We start from the raw sequence: 21,891 nt of genomic DNA, 5'->3' as shown, positions 1-21,891 counted from the left end.
TAAGACCGCGCGGAAACCCTGATAAATGATCAATCACATCAACTCCATTTAGAATAAAAACCCTTCTCATTGATTTGGTGAGGAACATGGCGTTTTGAGCAGCATTTGCACACCCTGTCACACAGTGGATTATAAGCCACTGCTATAGACGCACATTGCAATATTAAGGCTGACGATTAATCGATCGTCAATTTAAACGACGATTGATCATGAGAATGTGTAAATTGACATCCCTAAAAAGTACTTATATCTTCCAGCATTGCAAAAAAACACATTTCACTTAAAAGAACAAAGACTCTCTATTTGATCTATAGAACTAAAGACATTTGTATAGACTGAGGAAGGGAGAAAATAGGTACCAATGGAGAGGCAAGTTGGACGAAGGCAAACCCTCTGTTCTGGCCCGTCTGTTTGTCCTTAATGAGGCGGATGTTGCCAGGCGAGAGGTTGGCGAAAGGGGCGAGTGCCGACAGTATGGCTTCAACAGTGGACTGAGGAGGGATGTTCCTCAGGATGATGGCTGTCAAAACATGCAAACATGTCACATACACACCTTCCTGATGATTATACCGGTATCAGCCAACATTGGCATCTAAGGCTGTGTTCACACTGCAGGGCTTAATGCTCAATTCCGATTTTTTGAAAAAATGCGATTTTTTTTGCAAGGCCGTTCACATTTCCAATTAAATGCAACCTTTTGTGATCTCCTGTGTGAACGTGAAATGACCCAGAAGTGACCCGCATGCGCAGAAGAGTACTCAACGGTCAACGACGTCACTTGTTGTTTACGGAAGTAGCCAAATATGGGCGTCAGCATTGGAGTTCGTTTAGCTTTATTAAAGTTATTTTCGCAACGGAGCCAGCACCATTACAACCTTCTAATGTTAAGAAGAAAATTAAAAAAGAGGAGGAGAGCAAGGTTTTTGGCCATGGCGTTTTGTGGAGCAGTGGTAGCAACGTCGGTACAGAGAAACTTGTGTGTGCGGAGTCGCAGCCAGGAGTGGTGGGATACTGATGTGAGTGGCTTTACTGATACCGAATTCGTCAGTAACTTCAGAATGACCAGATCCACCTTCAATTATGTTTGCGAGCGCCTTCAACTAACTTTGTCACAGGAAGAGACACGTCTGCGGCGGCCCATAACAGTGCAGAAACGCGTTGGAGTTGGAGTGTATTGGCTAGCAACAGAACAGGTGCGTACTTCTTCTTTTATTGGCGGTTAGCAACTATTTCTTGTGCATAACCGCCACCACTGGACTGGAGTAAGGAACGGGAGTTACAATGATGACGTTTGTCGCGTATCAACGACGTGCGGGTCGGATACATGTGACCTGGCAGTTCAGACTGAAGACGCATTTCAAAAGATCGGATATGTATCGGATTTGGACCACATACCCAAGTGGCCTGAGTCGCATTTGAAAAGATCGGATCTGTGTCGTTCAGACTGTCATGAAAAGATCAGATACAGGTCGCATAAGGGCAAAAAAAAAAATCGGAATTGGGTCGTTTCAGCCTGCAGTGTGAACGCAGCCTATATGTCAGTCTAGAAATTGAAAACGCAATTGATATTTCAGATCATATTTATTGTGCATCCCTAATTCAGTGGAAATGTCCTTACTATCGCCATAGTAATCTCCACTGGGTTGGGTTTCTGTGGTTCCTGTGGTGCTGCTGGACTCAGAATCTGAAACTAAACACAGAGCAAAAGCACATTGAGTTTTCAAACACAGTAGCCGGATTTAAAGCACATCACTGCCCCATTAAAAGCTTCGGGCACATCATGATTCGATCCTCATAGTGACATAAGGTTATCGGCCAAAATGAGCATTTTGTTTTTAAATGACTAGCATTGATGACGCAGATACTGTAAATTATAATAAGGGCTTATTGCGTTTTTTTAACAAGCATATACAACTCTGAAGAGGAGCTATCAGGTAATAGCTACTAAAAAAGAAGAAGAAAACACCAGAAATTATAAGAGATAAAAACAATTCATCACTATCATGCATTAGTAAAGAAAACTGTAGATGACTACAACTCCACATACATCTTATTAGAATAAAGACAGACATGACGGTGTTTGACTGGACCATCCGGATGGGTGCAGACAGCGGTTTCCTGCTCAGGGATCTACTTACCCACTTTAGCTGCGCCACACCTGAAGCACTTCAGCCTCCTCCGGAAATTGTACAGGCCACACTGCAAGCAACCGGTCATATTGTTTTAATTGACACTTCTGCTATGGGGCATCAGGTAACAAGCACACTACAGTGGCTTGAACACTTACCGTGATGGACGCCCACCAAGTGGACCATTTGAAACACTACGATTAAATTACGTGTAAAACTAACTTTTCCAAAGCAACGCTTGGCTAGAGACGTTTTTGAGAACATTAAGTCATTTATTTTCTACAATATTCATTTATTTTAATGCTGCATCTGCATCAAAGGATGTTCATAGGAAAATAATACAATATACAACATAACTTCTTATAACAATAACTATACCTTATATATACACACACACCTGTTCAAAAGTTTGGGGTCAATTAGATTTCTTAATGTCTCACCAAGGTTGCATTTATTTGATTAAAAATATAGTACTATTGTGAAATATTATAGTTGAAAATTATATTTTATTATATTAAATGTAATTTATTTCTGTGATGGCAAAGCTGAAGACTTCAGCATCACATGATCATTGTAATGTGCTCCTGAAGAAACATTTCTGATTATATAACAGTTTGCAAAAACTTTTCCCCCAGGATTCAATGATGCATATAAAGTCGTTTTATAGTTTATTTGAAATAGGAACAATTTTGTAACATTATAAATGTGTTTACAGTCACTTTTGATCAATTCAACTAATCTCTGATGATTAAGAACTAGTTTCTTTCATAAAATACAAAACTGACTGCAAACATTTGAACAATAGTGTGGCTATATATCCTTCGGTTTCATAGAAATTATAAAATTTTCCCCTTGTGAAACCTTTTTTAAAAAACAAATGACATTTCTGATACCCCTTTTCCAGCAGCATGAACCGGGTGCTAGTTCAGTTTCGGAGTTGGTTCGACTGACAAAGCCTTCTAAGAACCGGTTTCCAAAGCATTCGTGCAGCTCGCCGTAATTTGTATAGACAGAGATTACAATCGAGCAGCTATTAGCTCGATTAGCTGCTATTTAAAAAATGGCGATCACAAGTTTGTGTTGGTCCCGGTAACCCCAGCGGTTCTCACTTCTAGACCAGCAATGTTTTTGGTGCTACTTAAGAACCACTTTTCCTGGTTCAGAGCTGGTGCTTTGAGTGTCGAAAGACAAAGAACCGATTTGAAACTAGGCTCTGGCTCAGAACCAGCACTGCCTTGGTGGAAAAGGGGTATGAGACCGTTACAAGATTCATCATGAAACTGATATTGTAGCTTTAATTTTTGGGAATTTTGTAACTTACTGAGTTGCAGAGCCAGTCCTCAAACTTGTGCCGGTTGTTACTGTAGTGCACGGCAACAGTCTTGCCTTGAACGGTCAGCAGTTTCTGGAAAAGGAAGAAAGGGATTGGTTATTTCGTCTCTTGTGAAGGCTTGATCTCAGCCCAAGAACAACCACATTAGCCACGAGGGTTTAGGGTGAGGATCGCCCGGGAGTGTTTAATGTGTAAGATGGTGTGTGTTTGGGACCCGAGTGTCCGGATGGGGCCGGAACAGAGTGTAAAAAAAGGCACTCCTTTCTTAAACGGGATGGGGGGGGGGACTTTCAAGACGAGGCATTTACTTTCTCTGCGCAAAATAACTGATTACAACTATATGCTGAGGTATTTTAATGCTGAGGTCCATGAAATGGGATGTTAAATATAGCACCACACTTCACTTCTACTGCTAGACTTGAACAACTTTAAAACAAAAAAAACATCAACATCACAAATGAAAAACATTATTTTCTATGCATTGACAATTTGTAGCCCATTTGAGTCATTCAAGTCACACCTTAACTGCATTACTCATTCCCTCTTAAAAAAAAAATCAGTGTTTTTTCCTTTTCTATTTTACCCGTGGTAACAAACAGTAATAACATGACTTAGGAGAAAAGCCAGTGTATCCATCAAATGGCTCTTCTATGTTTTGGTCACACCTTGCCTTCGAAAACAAGAGATCTGGTCCATTTCTGTCCATATAGTCTGCTGGGGCAGCAACTTTGCTTTTTTCCCTCAGTTTATCTTTTTGTACTGAAATTGCATTATTCCCCAGGGCAAAAGCTAGACTTGGTGATTAGGAAGCAACCTGATTGGTCTCCATCCATCGGGTAGCAGCTTGCAAGTGATAAAACTCCACGAAGGCGAAACCTCGGCTTATACCTAGAGAGGCATTCAGATATACAGACGGGAGGCGTGTTAGTTTAAATGGTTCAGTGGTACAACATTCAAACTCTGTCACAAACTGCTTCGTGACCCCCTTGACCCAGAGAGGCCAAAGAGATGTAGCCTGGAAACTTTTACCATAGCAACAGCACCTTATATAATATTCTAGCTGTTGGCCTAACGCTGATATAGAATCAATAATCAAAGCAAACAGTCATAAACATAGGTGGATCAACTGAGTCAAGCTAATATTCTTTACGAGACAGATGCTGCCATCAGATAAACTTGGATGGCCGTTTACCTACTAAAACAAGATAAGGAAGATACATGACTGCTTCTACGCTCATGTAACTTCAATTGGCATGAATAATACTGTGCCAATTTTGAGCCACACAAAAACTTACCTCAAAACATGTATCTCTAATGTGCAACATATTTCTTATCTCAGTAGCCTGAGGGGTAAAACTGCTCAGATTACATGTTGCTATGGCAAAAGGCGTTTGAGCGGAAGCAGGTTGGCCCAGCGGACACGTTTTTTTGGGAGGGAAAGGATCCGCGGTACATCAGTCTCACCTGTTCTCTTTTTCATCAGCCTCACGTCCATCGGCTTTGGGCCCTCCAGCTGGTCAATGGCTGCTCGAATCTGTGGATTGCAAGGGGAAGTCGTCAGATAAAGCGGTTTCACCAAGTCAAATTTAAGACTTTTCAAGACCAGGGTTCCCACTCTTTTTCAGCAACCATTTTCCAGTACATTTTCAATTTTACTACGGTGGGAATAAAAGACAAGGATCATGCCAAATATTGCTTTCTAAGTCTTTAAAAGACGTACAGTTTATTGTCATTACTTAACAATCCAGCATTTTTCAATATGAGCTCTTAATCATACATTATGACTATGGAAGCTTGTTTACGCCACAGAATAGAAAGAAAAGGTATAATTGTGACTTTATCTCGCTATTCTGACTCTCGCAATTGCGAGTTCACATATTTGTGATATAAACGTGAAAATTGTTGCAATTCTTTTTTCCTCAGAATTTGACTTTATAACTTGCAATTGCAGTTTAGATCTCACAATTCTGAGAAAAGAAGTCAGAACTGCAAGATATAAACTCGCAACTGCGCAAAAAAGTCAATTGTGAAGAAAAGGTCAGAATTGCTGAAAGCTGATCAAAGCTGGATCTATCATTACTCCAGTCTTCAGTGTCACATGATCCTTCACTATTCATTCTCATATGAGGATCTAATGATTAACAAACATTTGATTAATATCAGTGTTGAACGCAGTTATGTAAAACATTTTTTTTAGGATTCTTTGATGGATAGAAAGTTCTAAAGAACAGCATTTATCTGATATAGAAAGTAAAAAAAATGATTTCTGATGGATTATGTGACTCTAAAGTAAGGAGTAATGATGCTGAAATTACTTTGAATCACAGAAATAAATTGCATTTTAAAATATATTCAAATATAAAATAGTTATTTTAAATAATTGTAAAAAAAAAAAAAAAAATGTTTTTATTGTATTTTGGATTAAATAAATGCAGCCTTGGTGATCAGAAGAGACTTATTTAAAAAAAAAAAAAATCTTTTACCGTCATTTTCAGAAATGTGCATGTTTTTTTTTTTCATAATTAGGATGCCACATTTACCATTTTATGTTAGATGCACAATAGTCACACAAGGAAATAAAACAAACAAAATGCAAGAATCTTGTTTGATAATAGGACAAATAAATACAACTTAAATATACAGATACAAACAGTGCTTTTAGTTTAGGTAGGCTACTGTTTGTTTTTTCCCGTTGTTGTTTGATTAATATTAATGACACAGACAGGAGGGGGTATAGGCTAGGCTATATTGGGTTGCTTTCACTTTAAGACCTACAGTAATGAGCCTTGATTCGGTACACTCGCGCAAGCGCTGAAAGGCGGCAAACGCGCGCACAGAATCCGCGGCCAGTCTGACATCGGTCAGAAGCGAATGAGTTTGGGTTTTACATCGCTTTTTAAACTTTTTTTAAGTGCTTTCGGGAATAGCATACTTTTATTTGGTCATTATGCGAGATGGCAATTAAGAAAGATTCGCCTTCGCTTTCACGATCGCGGAACTGGAAGAACTGAAGCTGAAGAATAAAATCCGTTTGATGTGTTTGTGGTACAATCCGAGAGAGACTAGCGCCAATAACACGAAAGCTGATTGGCTGCAATACAAGATGCATGTTGGTCTCATTTGTAGTTGTAATACAGCAAACTATAGTTGGACTAGCGAAAAAACGAACTACAACACACACACACACACACGCTGCGGGAGCATTTCAATGAGCAAGAGGTAGCGTTACATGGACGTAGGAAAATTAAGACCCGTTTAAAATTATTTAAGACCTAGAACTCAAAACTTCAGCGAATTTAAGACTTAAGGCCTTAAAATTTTGATTTTGAATTTAAAGACATTTAAGACTTTTTAAGATCCCGCGGGTAGTAGTACCCTGTAAAGTGTGTTTGACACCAAGCCAGATTTCATTTCAATTTTCACAGTGAAATCCAGGATATGATAAGTTAAAACTAAAAAATTTAAGATGCATTTTTTATAACTATAAAAATATATATTTTTGGTTATAATTTTGTTAATTTATTTGTTTTATTCTTTTCATAAATGTATTAATCTTACCATTATTTATTAGAGCTGCATGATTAGACTGAAGATTGGGACATCAATTCAAACACCCATACCCAAAGATAACAAATTATGCTTTATTTTATTCTTCTATAATTGTTACTCTAATTTCAGGAGTTTTATATTAATCGCGACAGGTAGAGAACCATCCGTGTTGGATATAGATCGGGTCGCTAAAGACCCGAACACGTAAGAATGATTGGCGAAACAGTAGGGATGGGTATCGAGAACCGGTTCTATATTGCCCAGAACCGGCGATTCGATAAGAAACCCGCATTTCAATTGCGCTTATCGGTTACTGTGCGCGCATTTTATTGTGATTTTTAACCATTTGACCGCAAAAAAGATGCATGAGCCATTTTCTGTGCTGCAGACACACACACACATACACACATACACACATGCATGCACACAGAACGGCTTCTCATAGTGAATGAATAGTGCGAATTGACAAATACACACAAAAATGTCAAAATACTCTCGTAAACACAGTCGGTTATGTCGCTGACGGCAGTTTTTCTTGATGCGTCTCTATGATAACGTTAATCAAAGAACAAAAGACGAGAAAATTCACTTGAGGTTCTAGACAGAATAACTTTTAACAATATTTGTAATGTATAGCATATATTTTATCAATAAGTGCTGTGTTATTTTACATTTGATTACAGTTTCTGTACCCACCTGAAAATGTTTATTTCAATCCTATCTATGTTCAATTGTATTTATTTGTGCAATTGCAAATGTGTTCTTTTTTAATTACTGAGTGTTTACTTGTCTTTGATAATGCTTGAAATGTATATATTTTTTGCTGTGGTATTTTTAAACCATAGGCAAAAGTTGCTATCCTGTTGATTTCGGTTCATGATATTGAGCTACAATTAAATGTTTTGCAATAATAGCCTAATAATAAATGTGATATCGAAGCTTTTTTTTTACCCTATTGGAATCTAAATTAGGAATTGATAAGAATTGATAAGAGGAATCGTTAAAATTCAAACGATACTCTACGAAACAAGGGTTAAAGTACATGTTACTTTGCTTGTCTATTCAGAATTGTGGGAGAACAGTGATCTCTATTTTAAACAACAAAAAAAAACATGATTCTCAAATTATCCTGCAGCTTTATCACTGCAGAAATTTCCATGACAAGATTTTAGTAGCTCAGGGCCTGGAATATTAAAAAATAATGCTAAAATAAATGTAATAATGGTTTAATAAAATCTTGTTGCAGAAATTAATTAATATACTTCATCCTAATAAATCAATTTAAATTAAACAATTATATTCACTGCAGAAATTTCCATAATACCACTGTATCGGGCTTAAAATATTTATTACATTTATGTATTATATTATTATTTACTGTGTTTGCATTTTATTGTGATTTTTAACCATTTGAGCGCACAAAAGACACATGCGCTGTTTTCTGTTTTGCACACACACACACACACACACACACACACACACACACACACACACACACACACACACACACACACACACACACACACACACACACACACACACACACACACACACACACACACACACACACGCTTCTCATAGTGAATGAATAGTGCGTGATAATGAAGTTCTCTTCCTTATGCACGCAAATTGACACATACACACAAAAATGTCAAAATACTCTCATAAATCACTGATACTGATTACTATACTGATAATATAGTAATTTCCACAACTCTTAAGATTTCTTGTCACAATGCAAACTTCACAAGACACTGTTTATGACCACTTGGGGGAAAAAAGACAAAGGACTTACATCTGCCTCTGTGGTGTTCATGGGCAGACCCCGGAGCATGATGGTCTTGCTCTCCTTCTCATCAGCTGGGTCTCCTCTATAATCATGCTCAGAGTAATCACCATCCGAATGGTGTCCGTCATCGGACCCGTCGCTGCTGCGGCGTTTCCTCCCTCGCTGTTACACGGATGAGAATTAGTAAAGTGAGCATCAACCCATGTCAAAACCAGGGCTTAAAAACGGAAAAAATATCAATCGGTTGACTCCGATATTTTAACGTTTCCGTTTTTGCGTTCCTCATTAAACATTACTGTTCCGAACACGGGTTGATTTGAAAAAATATCGGATAATAACGTTATTTTAATTTAGCCTACAAATATGTATAAACAAAGACTTATTTTCACTCAATAATAATATAACGCATGATAATTGAACTTGAATATTTATTTCATAACATTTTTAAAACCACAACAGAAATACATGCATTAATTACAAAGCATAAACAGCGGGACAAATATTGACCTGTTTTAATGGAGCGGAAAGTGGCCCTCTATATGCCTAATTCTTTTCAGAAGAGTGATAAAATTCTCTGTACATAACTTTTTTTCAACACGACTTGTTTTAAAAATTGCATGAATAAAGAATAAATAAACTGGATAACCATTGCTCTTTTAATGCACCGTCAACTGCTAATTTCAAAGCAAACACTGCATCACATAATCAAATTCAGTCAGCTAATAAAGCTTGATCATTTAATGCAATTTAACATACCATTTAATACGAAGCATCAACCGTCTATATAGAAAATATTGACCTGTATTGGCAATCTAAAGACTATAGGAAAAATGTTTGGTAGATGCTATAGCCTACTTGGACAGGCTTAAACGGAATCCATAAACTAGCCTAAATCAGTCTATTTGAGCTTAAAGTCCGAACTGCTTATTTAAACATACGAAAAGAATGTCCTCCAATACCTGCGCTTTCATTGTAGACCTCAGCGGGGAAAGAAATGTACTTGAGGCATGTAAATGCGCGCTCTACACTGACTTGCGTTACCGGTAGATTCATAGATGATGGTGCGCGGGCATTTCACTCACGCTTGATCCGTCAACGTCACATGCTGTAGCTACTCTATTCATGATTGGTCACTGCCAAATTAAAATATTAAAGAGAACGATAAAATAACGTTATTAACCGGTTAATGGTCATTTCAAAGTAACGTTTCTGTTCAGAACGATTCAAATTGATTTTGATTTCGTTTTCGTTCCTCTTAAAATTTCGTTCGTTTACGGTTTTCGTTCCTTGAACCGGTTCAGAGCCCTGGTCAAAACATCTAATAAACACATTCATATTGGCAAGTCCTCACCTCAGGACTGTCCCTGCTCCAGTATCGATCCCCTCTGTCTCCACGTTCTCCATCGTAACGGTCACTGCTCCGGCGATCATCACTCCAGCGATGAGACTCGTATCCGCGATCGTCGCGCTCTCGCCGCTCCCTGCGTTCGTCATCGCGAGACTGTTCAGAGCCGTAGCGGCCGCTGCGTTCTGTGCGGCTAATCCTAGAGTTACAGCAAGATTACGACATTATGACGTCCATATTAAGTTGTGAGTAGGGATGTGCCCGAAGCCGAATACTATGTTCGTAAAGGAAATGACGCATTCTAATGAGCACCTGAAGGGATATGATGATGGGAAAAATATATATAATTGGGGTAATCATATTGTATATAACTGGTGGGCGCCATCTCAGGGCTCCAGACTGTGACCAAATAGTGGCATTTTGCGACCTTTTTTCCTGCAGGTGCGACTAAATTTTGTTAGAGGTCGCACTGGTGCCTCCACCACGAGCCCAACTGATAAGAGCTGTAATTTGTGTTACATATGAGAATCATCAAACTTTTAAGAGTGAAATTCAATCACTTTTCAAAGGTTTCAAGTACTTTTTCCAGCACTTCAAAGCTCTAAATATTACCCAATTTTATCGTTATTTATTTTTAATGTGATTTGTAAAACTAAAAGTTTAACGGTGTAGGAAAATTAACACTTTGTGGCAAACAAGCACTTTACATACATTTTTTTTTAAGACATGAAATTACCACTTTAACCAGTAGATATCGGCAGAGGAGCACTTAAAGGGTTAGTTCACCCAAAAATGAAATTTCTTCCAATAATGACGCTGCTGACGTAAGACGCTGTGACGTGTTATCTGGTGCGACAGAGCTTCGTTTGTAGTCTGAGGGAGACGCACGCTGTAAACAAGCTGTTCTACATTGTTTGTATTGCTTTATTTTTTTTAAATGGTGCGTAAGTGTGCATGTCCCGGATGCCCTAATCGCCAAAGATAACACGTCACAGCGTCTTACGTCAGCAGCGTCATTGTGGCGTCGTGAACGTGTATTCAAACAAAGCCGGAAGAGAAGACAATGCTTAATAAAGTCTTAGTTTTTGTTATTTTTGGACCAAAATGTATTGTCGACATTTCAAAAGAGTCTAACTAACCAAATGATGTCACATATGGACTACTTTGAAGATGTTTTCATTACCTTTCTGGACGTGGACAGCAAAGTGTGCATACACTTACATTCAAAGGACTGAAAGCCCTCGGACTAAATCTAAAATATCTTAAACTGTGTTCCGAGGATGAACGGAGGTCTTACGGGTGTGGAACAACATTGGGGTGAGACATTAATGGAAGAAATTTCATTTTTGGGTGAACTAACCCTTTAATGACTTTTCCACTCCCCTAAAGCCCAGGATACACTGCACAATTTTCGGCTTTCCCAGACGAAAGATTGCCATTGTGAAACAATCATGGCTCCTTATCTATGGTCCTATGTCGTAGTGCTGGGCGGTATGACCAAAAATGTATATCACGGTATTTTTCTAAATTATATCGATTTCACGGTATATGACGGTATTTTTTCCCCTATGCATGACCGGGTGTTAATCACATTTTCTACTGATTGAGAGAGGAAATACTGCAGGAGATTCACTAGAATACCCTGTTTTACTGTCATGATGAGTGAATATTGTAGAAAAACTCCACACTAGAGTTAATACAGGTTAACAAAGCCTCACAAAATGATGCTGTGGAGAGACAACAACTAATAAAACAAAGACCTGCAACACACTCAGAGTCATACTTACAGACACCTGAATATTAAAAGTTGAGTTGAGGGCACCTTAAGCATTTTAAAAATCTAATCCTATATAACAACAAACTGCCAAAACGAGTAGAAACGCGGATATTTGCAATACATTTAAGAGAGCACTTTCTGAACGAATGACACACATCAGTTTAACATAGAAAGAATAAAGCAGTTACTTTTTGGCCCATTCTTCTTTGAATTGTTCAGTTTATTTATTCATTTACATCATTGTCTTTTGTGTAGAAGAATAAGCCATTGTGTCAGCGTGTTCGTGATTAGACATACGGTTGTATCAGTGTAATCAGTGCATACATTTCATTTTAATAAGACGTGATGAAATATGCGCGCATACACGCTTCTGGTTCATGTCTAGACTAGAGCAGTAGAGTATATGAAATATGTCCATTAAAAACTTAAACGCGCTGGCTCCGGTCTATATCAATGCTATATGATCCATGAGGAGAACGCTGTTAATCTCATCGCGGCGCTCCGCGCAGAAACCGCTCTCTCTCTCGCGCCGCGTGTAGTTTGAATTCCCCGCTGTAATCAAGGGCTGAATCCGAAATCGCCCCCATAACCTCAAATAGGGCATTATTTGGAGGGGACAGCGCTTTGTAGTGGTGTCCGAAACCCTATATTGGACGTTATTGAGTGCACTCATTCTATCCCATTGCACCGCAATAACGAGTGTACAGCCGATGTACACACAACGCTGTCCAACTTCACGCACGTTTTCATTCACTCCTTCAAATGTGATAACGTAGGGAATAGTGAATGAGGGTATAGGATTCAGCCATAGGCTGTGCTGTAATGCGATCTCAACTGTGCTCTGACTGCTCTTACTACAGTGCATCAATGAAATGGGTCCCCTCTCAAACAATGACGCGCTGCGCTGCGTTCCGAACGTTGTTAAAGCGACATATACCGGTATTGCGGTATCATCAAAATTCATATCATAAAAAAAATAAATACCGGTATTCGGTATGAACCGGTATACCGCCCAGCACTACTATGTCGTACAGTGAGAGAGGTTCAAAGACGGCCGTTGTCACAGTCTTGAGTCCAAAGATAGCCTACGATAACTTTCTGACGGTGTCAGAAATTTAGCACGATCGTCGCAGTGCGTTTCCTGCTACGGCCTATGTCTACTGACCAGCCAATAAAAATGTGACATGAAATCAACGCAACATGACGTTAAAACCAAGCGGCAACCTTCCCCAGTTTCTCTTGAAGCCAATACGGAAGTGAGTTAAACTGCAGTTCATGGACTGGCCACTAGAGACAGACTCCAGAAGGAGCAGAATCTCATTGAGCTCGTGTTAAAATGCCCAACTTTACAGCAGAAGAACACATGTTTACAGTCTGAGACAAATTGTGGGTTTGGTCTATACGGCTAATTTTGCCCTTCATGACGACTGTGAGGGGGTGAATTATTTTATAACTCATTCATTTACATTATATAAAGCCTTAAAGTTCTGCATAATTAAGGGCGTGGCCACTTTGAGTGACAGGTGGAGTGTCGCTTGTCTGCTAGCCGCCCAGGATTGCTAAAATCGTGCAGTGTATCCCGGGCTTAATATATGGAAAAAAAGTAGGAATTCACAAATTCTCATGAAAAACTTCTCTTCGAATTGTGACTAAATTACACAGAAAACAAGTAAAGATTGCTCCTTTTATTATCACTGAAGCTGTCGATCAGTTCAGTGTGATACTATGAAATACTATAATTTGTGGGTATTAGGGAGCCGCTATCAATATGCGGGTTATTAAAATCACGCTCGCTTTTTACTTTCGATTTCAATTCACAATCACGTGTACTCTGTGTATAGGGAGCGGCGGTACTGACCACCATTTTACAAGATAGGATATTTGTCAAAAATGCTCAGGATGTGTTACAAACTGACTCCTGTCAGTCATCTCTCCTTACTATCATCAAGTGATAAGTGAAATCATGATGTATTGTAATGTAAACGACCCTAACATGTCCCTTCAGGGGCTCTCAGAATGCGTTTTTCATTTTCCGCGCCTTTCCGAATTTCGGATTTAGGCTTTGGGCACATCCCTAGTTGTGAGAATATTTACCTCATCATGTCATAAAACACTGACCGTTTATCTGCACCCATCTTCCTTTCTCAATACAAGGCCTGTTAAAAAAAAGTATAGAACAATTAGTTACAGTGATCATGAACACAAACCATATGAAATTACAAAGTATTGTGTGTTAGAACCACAAACATTTGTGCTCTTGGATCAATTATATTAAAGGGTTAGTTCACCCAAAAATTAAAATTCTGAGATAAATGACTTACCCTCATGTCGTTGGACACCCATAAGACCTCCGTTCGTCTTCAGACACAAATTAAGATATTTTAGAATAAATCCAGTGGCTCAGAAAGGCCTCCATTGGCACAATTCACTTTACACTCTCAAGACCCATAAAAGGCACTAAAGACGTCGTTACAAAGTCCATCTCACTACAGTGGCTCTACAATAACTTTATGAAGCGACGAGAATAGTTTTTGTACGCAAAAATAACCTAAATAACGACTTATATAGTGATGACCGATTTCAAAACACAGCGTCATGAAGCTTTGAAGTGTTATGAATCAGTGAGTCGATTCAAGATTCGGATCACGTGTCAAACCGCTGAAATCATGTGACTTTGCCGATCCAAACCGCTGAATCGACTCACTGATTCATAACGCTTCAAAGCTTCATGATGCTGTGTTTTGAAATCGGTCATCACTATACAAGTCGTTATTTAGGGCTTTTTTGCGCACAAAAACTATTCTCGTCGATTCATAAAGTTATTGTAAACCACTGTAGTGAGATGGACTTTGTAACGACGTCTTTAGTACCTTTTATGGGTCTTGATAGTGTAAAGTACATTGTGTCAATAGAGGCCTTTCTGAGTCATTTTAGCAACTAAAATATCTTCATTTGTGTTCCGAAGATGAACGGAGGTTTTACGGGTGTCGAACGACATGAGGGTAAGTAATTAATGACAGAATTTTCATTTTCGGGTGAACTAAGCCTTTAAGTTTGGCACTACTGTGTTTTCTGTTGTGAGTGTGCAATGGTATTCTGAGAAGTAATGTACCGTGTAAATACTATATATGTACCATAATATTACCATTTGATAAGATCCCAGCACGTATAAACACACGGTTATCCTTTATTTTAAGGTGTCATTGTCGCAGTGCAATTATATATTTAAGTACTGAGTAATATTAGTTAACTACATGTCCATACTGTAGGTGTTATGGTTAGGTTTTTTGCATGTAATTATGCATAATTTAGTTATTACTATAGTAAATACATGTATCAATGACAATTTATAATTAAGTGTTCCAAACACACATACAGAACGTATTTGTGAATGCATTTCAATGTAACGTTAGCGATATTTACGTAGTATTTCAATGTACTTCAGAGAATAACATGGTAACCTACATGCCCGTAAAACACGGTATTATCAGTATATGTCCAAAACACATGCTATTTCAATGGTACATGTCTAAAATGCCTGTGGTAGTAGTTTTTGTTCGTGTGATGTCCATTTTCGTTATGTGAGAAGTTCGTTAAGCTACAGGAAGGCGCATCAAAATGGAGACTGTGTCGTCGCGTTGTTGCTGGAAAGGGCGATTAAACCGCCCAGAAACAGCGAAAACTTACCAAATATATTTCAACGAAACACTGAAGAGAAATATTTCTCAAATATTGAGAAATGAAATGACTGCAAACAGATCACCTCTCGCAAAAAGATCACACTCTTGATCCGCTCATTAGATGTCATCTGCAGCTAAAATGGTCTACAAGCTTCTCCTTCCCAGAATGCATTTAGATGCGATGCTGGCGTGTTGTTGCTGTTGCATGATGGGAAATGTAGTTCCTTTAAGCCGTTTCGGTCGATCGCTCCTCCTCTAATGCCTATTTGAGACATTTAACTGAGCAATTTATGATGTATAATATATAAAATTTATTCTTTCTGATTTTTGTTGTGATGTATGTTGTTTTTTGTTTGTTAAAAAAATGCTGGATTTAAAACAACCCAAGTTGGGTTGAAAATGGACAAACCGGTTGTTAAATGTTTGCCAAACCTGGGTAGTTTTATATAACTCAACTATTATTTAAAAATTACTAAATGGCGGGCTTAAAATGAACTCACAAAGGGAATGATAATCCTGTTTCCACTTCACCATTGCCTTAGGCAAAAAAATTTTTTCTTATAAAATATTATTATTTATAATAAATAATATTATTATAAATATTATTACATTTTATATCCCTACACTGTAAAAAGTGATTCTGAGTTTTAGTCGGGTGGACAATAAAAATTATGTCCTGTCAACTTGCAGTGCCTCACTACACAATAGGATGCGTTATAACAACCTCAACTTAAAGGTAAATGGAAAACTTAAAATAATGTGTTCATATAACAACAAACCATAGGTTCTTTCAATTTCCTGCCTCATGCGCATGTGCCAGAAACTCTACGTCATGATGACGTACTAACGCATTTGAAATTGAACCAGACGCGCCATCGCCATTTTCTGCACAAGAAGACGAGATCACGACACGAGTTGCTGATGCGAGAGAAAAAAAGGCGACGAAGACGAAAGGAGATCTACAGATGGATTTTTATAGTAAGTACCCTGATTTGTTCTTTCTTTCATGTAAAATTTAGGAACGCACATTTTTGGTAGCTGTACAGTGTGTTAGACAGACACCGAGCTGCTATCGAGACGTGAGCAGAAAGAGATTTGACTAGTATATGTTAATGATAGTAAATATTGTACACATAAGTTACTTTTTAGCGTGTTCTTAATCGGATCTAAAATTTTTTTAGAAACACAGAATGACCATTAACGTTAATATCTGAAGCACCGCCGCTAGTCCATAATTAGTGTTGACCATTAACTTACTACTATAAATGCTTGATTTACGTTACTTATGTTAAACGGCCAGTTGTTATTTTTTTCAAATGACATACCATGCGTTTTTGAGCATGTGCAAACGGTGCTTCTTCTGTCGGCCTATATAGGCAACTTGCCATGATTTTGTATTAATATAATGTCAACTTTTTGTACATAAATCATATATATCATACATATTAATTTGTACACTTAGTTCATTATCACAAGATTCAACTTTTATGTCAATTGTGTTACCTGTGAAGCCCTAAAGAATCATCAATTTCAGGGTTACGTTATTTATATAAAACATTTTCACAATAAAAGCTATATTTACAGCCTGCTCAATTTTATATTGACAGCAACATCATAAGTATAACATTTAATGCATCACCAGAAATAGAAATAAAAAGTTGTAAAAAAAATTTGTTTAAGATGTTTTAGGTCTGCACAATTATGACAACATAATTTTCGATTATTCCCTTAAAATTGTAATGGGTGATTTATTAATTTCAAATGATTAAATGATGTTTTAAATAGCCTAGCTTTATCACAGTGGTTCTCAACTCGTTTGCCCATGGCACCCACATTTTTACATTTTACCCACATTTATGCCTATTATACATTTGTTTACAAAAAAAAAATTTGTAGACTCAAAAAAATTACTGTCCCCCTTTACTTAACATAAACATAAACTGTAAGAATATGACTAATACTGATAAATAAACGCTTTACAAGGTTAAGCTATTTAATAGCAGTCCCAAACTAGTTCAGTCTTTTAAAAATATTTTTTAAAAATAACAAAGTTAATATCAGACTATATACAAAATAAGACAAAGTGAACATAAATGGGTATTTTTGGGTTATGGAAACAACACTTACCATGGTAAATACACAGTACTAACAAAAACTGTTAATACATCACGGAAACTGCTCCTGATTAATAAAATGAACATCATACCTGCATGCAAATCCTTCTCAGCTAACGCGTGAGAGACTTTATTTCAGCGTACACTTACGTCTATGGTAGTTCCTATTCCTATAACAATTATGTTATCGTGGTATCAGTAATCGCAATTCGATATTTGAATAGTTGTGCAGCCCTATGTTCAGTGAATATTTCTGAATGTAACATGTATATGTGTACTTAGATGGAGTTTTACTTTTTTATTTTTTTATTTGCAGGATCAGTATAGTGGAAGCAGAAATCGATGAGGTGGTGTTGCAAAATTTGCAGATTTTCCTCGCCCAACCTGCGTGCCTTAATCATCCACTACAAGCTTAAACACCGCCATCAGGCAAGTCACTGTTCACTCCCATGCATCTATATTTGGTCTGGTTTCACACTCAACTGGATTCTGTCGAACCCTGGTGCGTTTGTGTGCATATTATGTCATTGCAAACATGCACGGCGCATGATAGAAAACAACATGGGTCAATATATTGTGTTCTTTATTAATTCGGTGCTATTATGTGCAGCTGAGTGAACAACACAGGTTTACTCTGTGTGTGTGATGCTAAAGGTGGTATTCCGCTGCTTACAAACAAACTCTTTTGAGGAGACAGTGGATTTCCAAATTTGTTGTCCACTCTAGCTCGTATCCAAGGTAAATCATCAACACCATCACCCCTCACATGCATTATATTTAACTAAATACTTCATAATAAGCTAAAACGCATGCGCAGGTCACATTACTTCCTGGACAAGTGCGCACCCGAGTCCGTGTTGCTTTCACATTCACCCGAACCGCATCACGGTTCGAGTGCAACCGAATAGAGACCACTTCTTCCAGGTAGTCTTGGCTTTGGTACCGCAATGCAAAAATCATAATGTGGACTAGTTTAGTTAAATAAAACTCTTGTAAGGGATGATAGTGTTGATCATTTATCTTTGATACGAGCGAGAGTGGGCCTTCAGTGTGTTCGCACATAGCGTGTGGAATCAGGACAACAAATTTGTAAATCCACTGTCTCCTCAAAAGAATTAGTTTGCAAGCAGCAAAAGCCCACATTATACGACACAAACACACTCACACACCGTAAACCTGTGTTGTTCACTCAGCTGCACATAAGAGCACAGAATTTAAAAAAAAACCTATATATTGACCCATGTTCTGTTTTCTATCATGCGTCATGCACGTTTGTGATGACGTAATAACACACCGTGTTCGATAGAATCCAGTTGAGTGTGAAACCAGACAAACACTGCCGGGGTCGCCGGGAACAATCGCGCTCAGGCTCAGAGTCCAGACCGCAGCAAACGAGACCAGTGTGAAAGCACCCTTTGACACTCCTGGTTTAAGTGACATGAGCTGGTTACATCCACTATTAAATCGTATTTTGGTGCTGAACAAAAATGTAACAAACAACTGTTGTTGTACCACATCACTGGTGATTTATTTACAACAAAAGTATACAACTGTACACATTTGAAATTAATGTTTTTATTTTTCAAGACAGAGGGAGGGGTTGAAAGGATAAATGAAAAGGAAAAACAAAGGATTTAACCAATAAAGCAGGTACTTTAACCATCCTATATTTTACAGACATCAAACCAAAGGATGAGGACTGCAGCATTGCTTGGCCTGCCGTGGTACATGCGAGAGACTCCTTCTAAATTCATGAAGATATGCGAGGTAAGCTGAAACCTTTAAAGGGTTAGTTCACCCAAAAATGAAAATTCTGTCATTAATTCCTCTCCCTCATGTCGTTCGACACCCGTCAGACCTCCGTTCATCTTCGGAACACAAATGAAGATATTTTAGTGTAAAGCTGATGCTGAGAAAGGCTTCAGATAGGCCTCCATTGGCATTCAGTACATTGACACTCACAAGACCCATAAAAGGCACTTAAAATGTTGTTACAAAGTCCATCTCACCACAGTGGCTCTACAATAATTTTACGATGTGACGACTGGTTTTTGTGCGAAAAAAAAAAAATCAAAATAACACCTTTATCCAACTTGTTCTTGTCTTCCGTGTGTGTCTCCACGACGCATGCGCGAGAATATGACGCAGATCCGGCGTTCGGACACATGACCCAGAAGCGATTTGTTTACAAGCAGAGGAAGACACGCGTGTCTAAGCTGTTGAATTCTACATTGATCGTGCTTTAGGTCTCGGCGTAGTGCTCAAATGGGGCTAAAGTGAGCATTTCATGGATTCCCGAACGCCGGCGCTACGTCATATTCTCGCGCATGCGTCGTGGAGGCACACACGGAAGACAAGAAGAGGTTGAATAAGGTTATTTTGAATTTTTTTTTCCGCACAAAAACTATTGTCGTCGCTTCGTAAAATTATTGTAGAGCCACTGTGGTGAGATGGACTTTGTAACGACGTTTTTAGTGCCTTTTATGCGTCTTGTGAGTGTAAATGTACTGAATGCCAATGGAGGCCTATCTGAAGCCTTTCTCAGCATCAGCTTTCAACTAAAATATCTTCATTTGTGTTCCGAATATGAACGGAGGACTTACGGGTGTCGAACGACATGAGGGTGAGTAATTAATGACAGAATTTTCATTTTTGGGTGAACTAACCCTTTAAGACAAAACAAGGGAAAAATTTACATTAGATCTCTTAATTTGCTGGGGTCTGGGGACTTTAAATTGTTTGTGAAATTGGTTTTAACTAATAGTACCTTAATTTTGTTTTCATTCTACAAAGCCCAGTGACCGAGAGTGTGGTGATTCCTAGTGGTTGTGGAAAATGTGATGGAACCTCTGCCTGAATTCTACAATGACGTTGCCCTGGTGATTGAGGAAGAAGTGGTGATGCGTCACCTGAGTGACATACCTAATGCTTTTCTGAACCTGATGGGCCTGGTGTACGCATTAAACCTTGACTACCCAAAGGAATTAAAATTCACTTTTGAAGTGATACAGCGCCTGTTCATTGGAGTTGGATCAGACTGTTGCACCGCAAGAGTTCACTCATTGAAGAGCAAGTTGCTGAGATGAGAAACAATTTTCTCCTCCTTGCTACTATTAGCACTTACACTGTTACACGGTTTTAAAGTTTAAGACCATTGTTATTTTAGATCTCATTGTTTTAAGTGTAACATTGGTATTCTTGAAAGACTGTTTTCTTGTTACCTTGTCCTGCTGCTCTTTCCTTGTCATGTTTGACATTTGATTGGGAATTGAAGACACTGTTTTATTTGAAGTTGTTAAACACAGCTTATTGTGAATTCTTCATGTACACTTGTTCCTGTAAGGAAAATATCTGATCATGACAATAATTATTTGTACTATTCTCTAAGAATGGGTCTGTGCATAAAAAAAGAGCATTTCTTGTGATGTTCTTATATCTTTGCAAGCTAATTCTTTTTGTCTGTTTTTGGGTACTGTGCATCTGTTTAAAAAAATAAATGCTGAGAGATTCAATTTTGCAGTTGTGTTCATTAAAAAATCTGGTTCCAGGTAGATATCTAGAACTTCTTGTCAAAGCAAGCAATGAAGTCTAGTAAACTCAAAAAGTTAAGTTGTGATGTTGAGGAAAAAATACTATTTTATGTCAATTAAACTTGGTTAATAGTTGTGAAAACATGAAAAACTAAGTTCAACCAATATGTTTTTAAGTTGACTTAACAAAAAAATATAAATGCTTATTAATTGATACAGTACGTTGTCCCAATTTACTGCAAGTTATTTCAACAAATACATATAAGTTGGGTTAACTTAACTACTAATGCTGGCTAAACTTAACTGAGTCAATGCAACAAGATGACTTGACCAAGTCAAGTTGTGTCAACAAATCATTTTTTACAGTGTAATGGAAGGCAAGTGAGAGTTGGAAGAGAACCAATTTAAGGATTATACATCGTATTATTTTTAATAAGGTAAAGTAGTTTCAGGGAAATACCACGTATAAGTTTTGAATATTCTTGTCCCAAGATTATTAACACAATTAGTGTAATTATATAGGTCACCTAACTGATTTAATAAGTCTGTAACAAAAATTAAACCTTTATTAAACCGATCAAATAGTCTTGTTTTTGACTAATATATATTGATTATTCCAAATGACACAGGAATGGGGAGAAAAAT

General features: G+C 37.9%; 1 protein-coding gene and 1 long non-coding RNA gene across 7 annotated transcripts in view; one reads left to right on the top strand and one right to left on the bottom strand.

Annotated features, from left to right (window-relative positions):
- The window catches only part of rbm5 (RNA binding motif protein 5), a 34,673-nt gene extending 18,901 nt beyond the window's left edge, over positions 1–15,772 (bottom strand). For 2 of the 6 annotated variants that reach the window (XM_079841711.1, XM_079841713.1), the window contains exons 1-10: positions 15,610–15,772; positions 14,017–14,078; positions 10,152–10,344; positions 8,807–8,962; positions 4,927–4,996; positions 4,277–4,350; positions 3,451–3,534; positions 2,139–2,199; positions 1,619–1,690; positions 360–520 (exon numbers count right to left, since the gene is read on the bottom strand). In XM_079841711.1, coding sequence (XP_079697837.1) covers positions 360–520; positions 1,619–1,690; positions 2,139–2,199; positions 3,451–3,534; positions 4,277–4,350; positions 4,927–4,996; positions 8,807–8,962; positions 10,152–10,344; positions 14,017–14,057 — 912 coding nt within the window. In that variant the 5' untranslated portion in view covers positions 14,058–14,078; positions 15,610–15,772. The remainder of the gene's footprint in view (positions 1–359; positions 521–1,618; positions 1,691–2,138; positions 2,200–3,450; positions 3,535–4,276; positions 4,351–4,926; positions 4,997–8,806; positions 8,963–10,151; positions 10,345–14,016; positions 14,079–15,609) is intronic. The other 4 variants (XM_079841714.1, XM_079841712.1, XM_079841715.1 and 1 more) reach the window with 4 other exon arrangements.
- A 451-nt stretch (positions 15,773–16,223) lies between these two features.
- On the top strand, positions 16,224–21,228 carry LOC307140523. Its single transcript, XR_013818253.1, has 5 exons — positions 16,224–16,338; positions 16,470–16,580; positions 18,033–18,145; positions 19,394–19,483; positions 20,510–21,228. It is a non-coding gene; the product is annotated as an uncharacterized lncRNA (long non-coding RNA).
- Positions 21,229–21,891: the final 663 nt, after the last annotated feature.

Source organism: Gobio gobio (genome assembly GCF_949357685.1).
Source record: "Gobio gobio genome assembly, chromosome: 17".
Classification (NCBI taxonomy): Eukaryota; Metazoa; Chordata; class Actinopteri; order Cypriniformes; family Gobionidae; genus Gobio; species Gobio gobio.
Note: the sequence above shows the minus strand (reverse complement) of the source record. Positions and strands in the feature narration are given on the sequence as shown.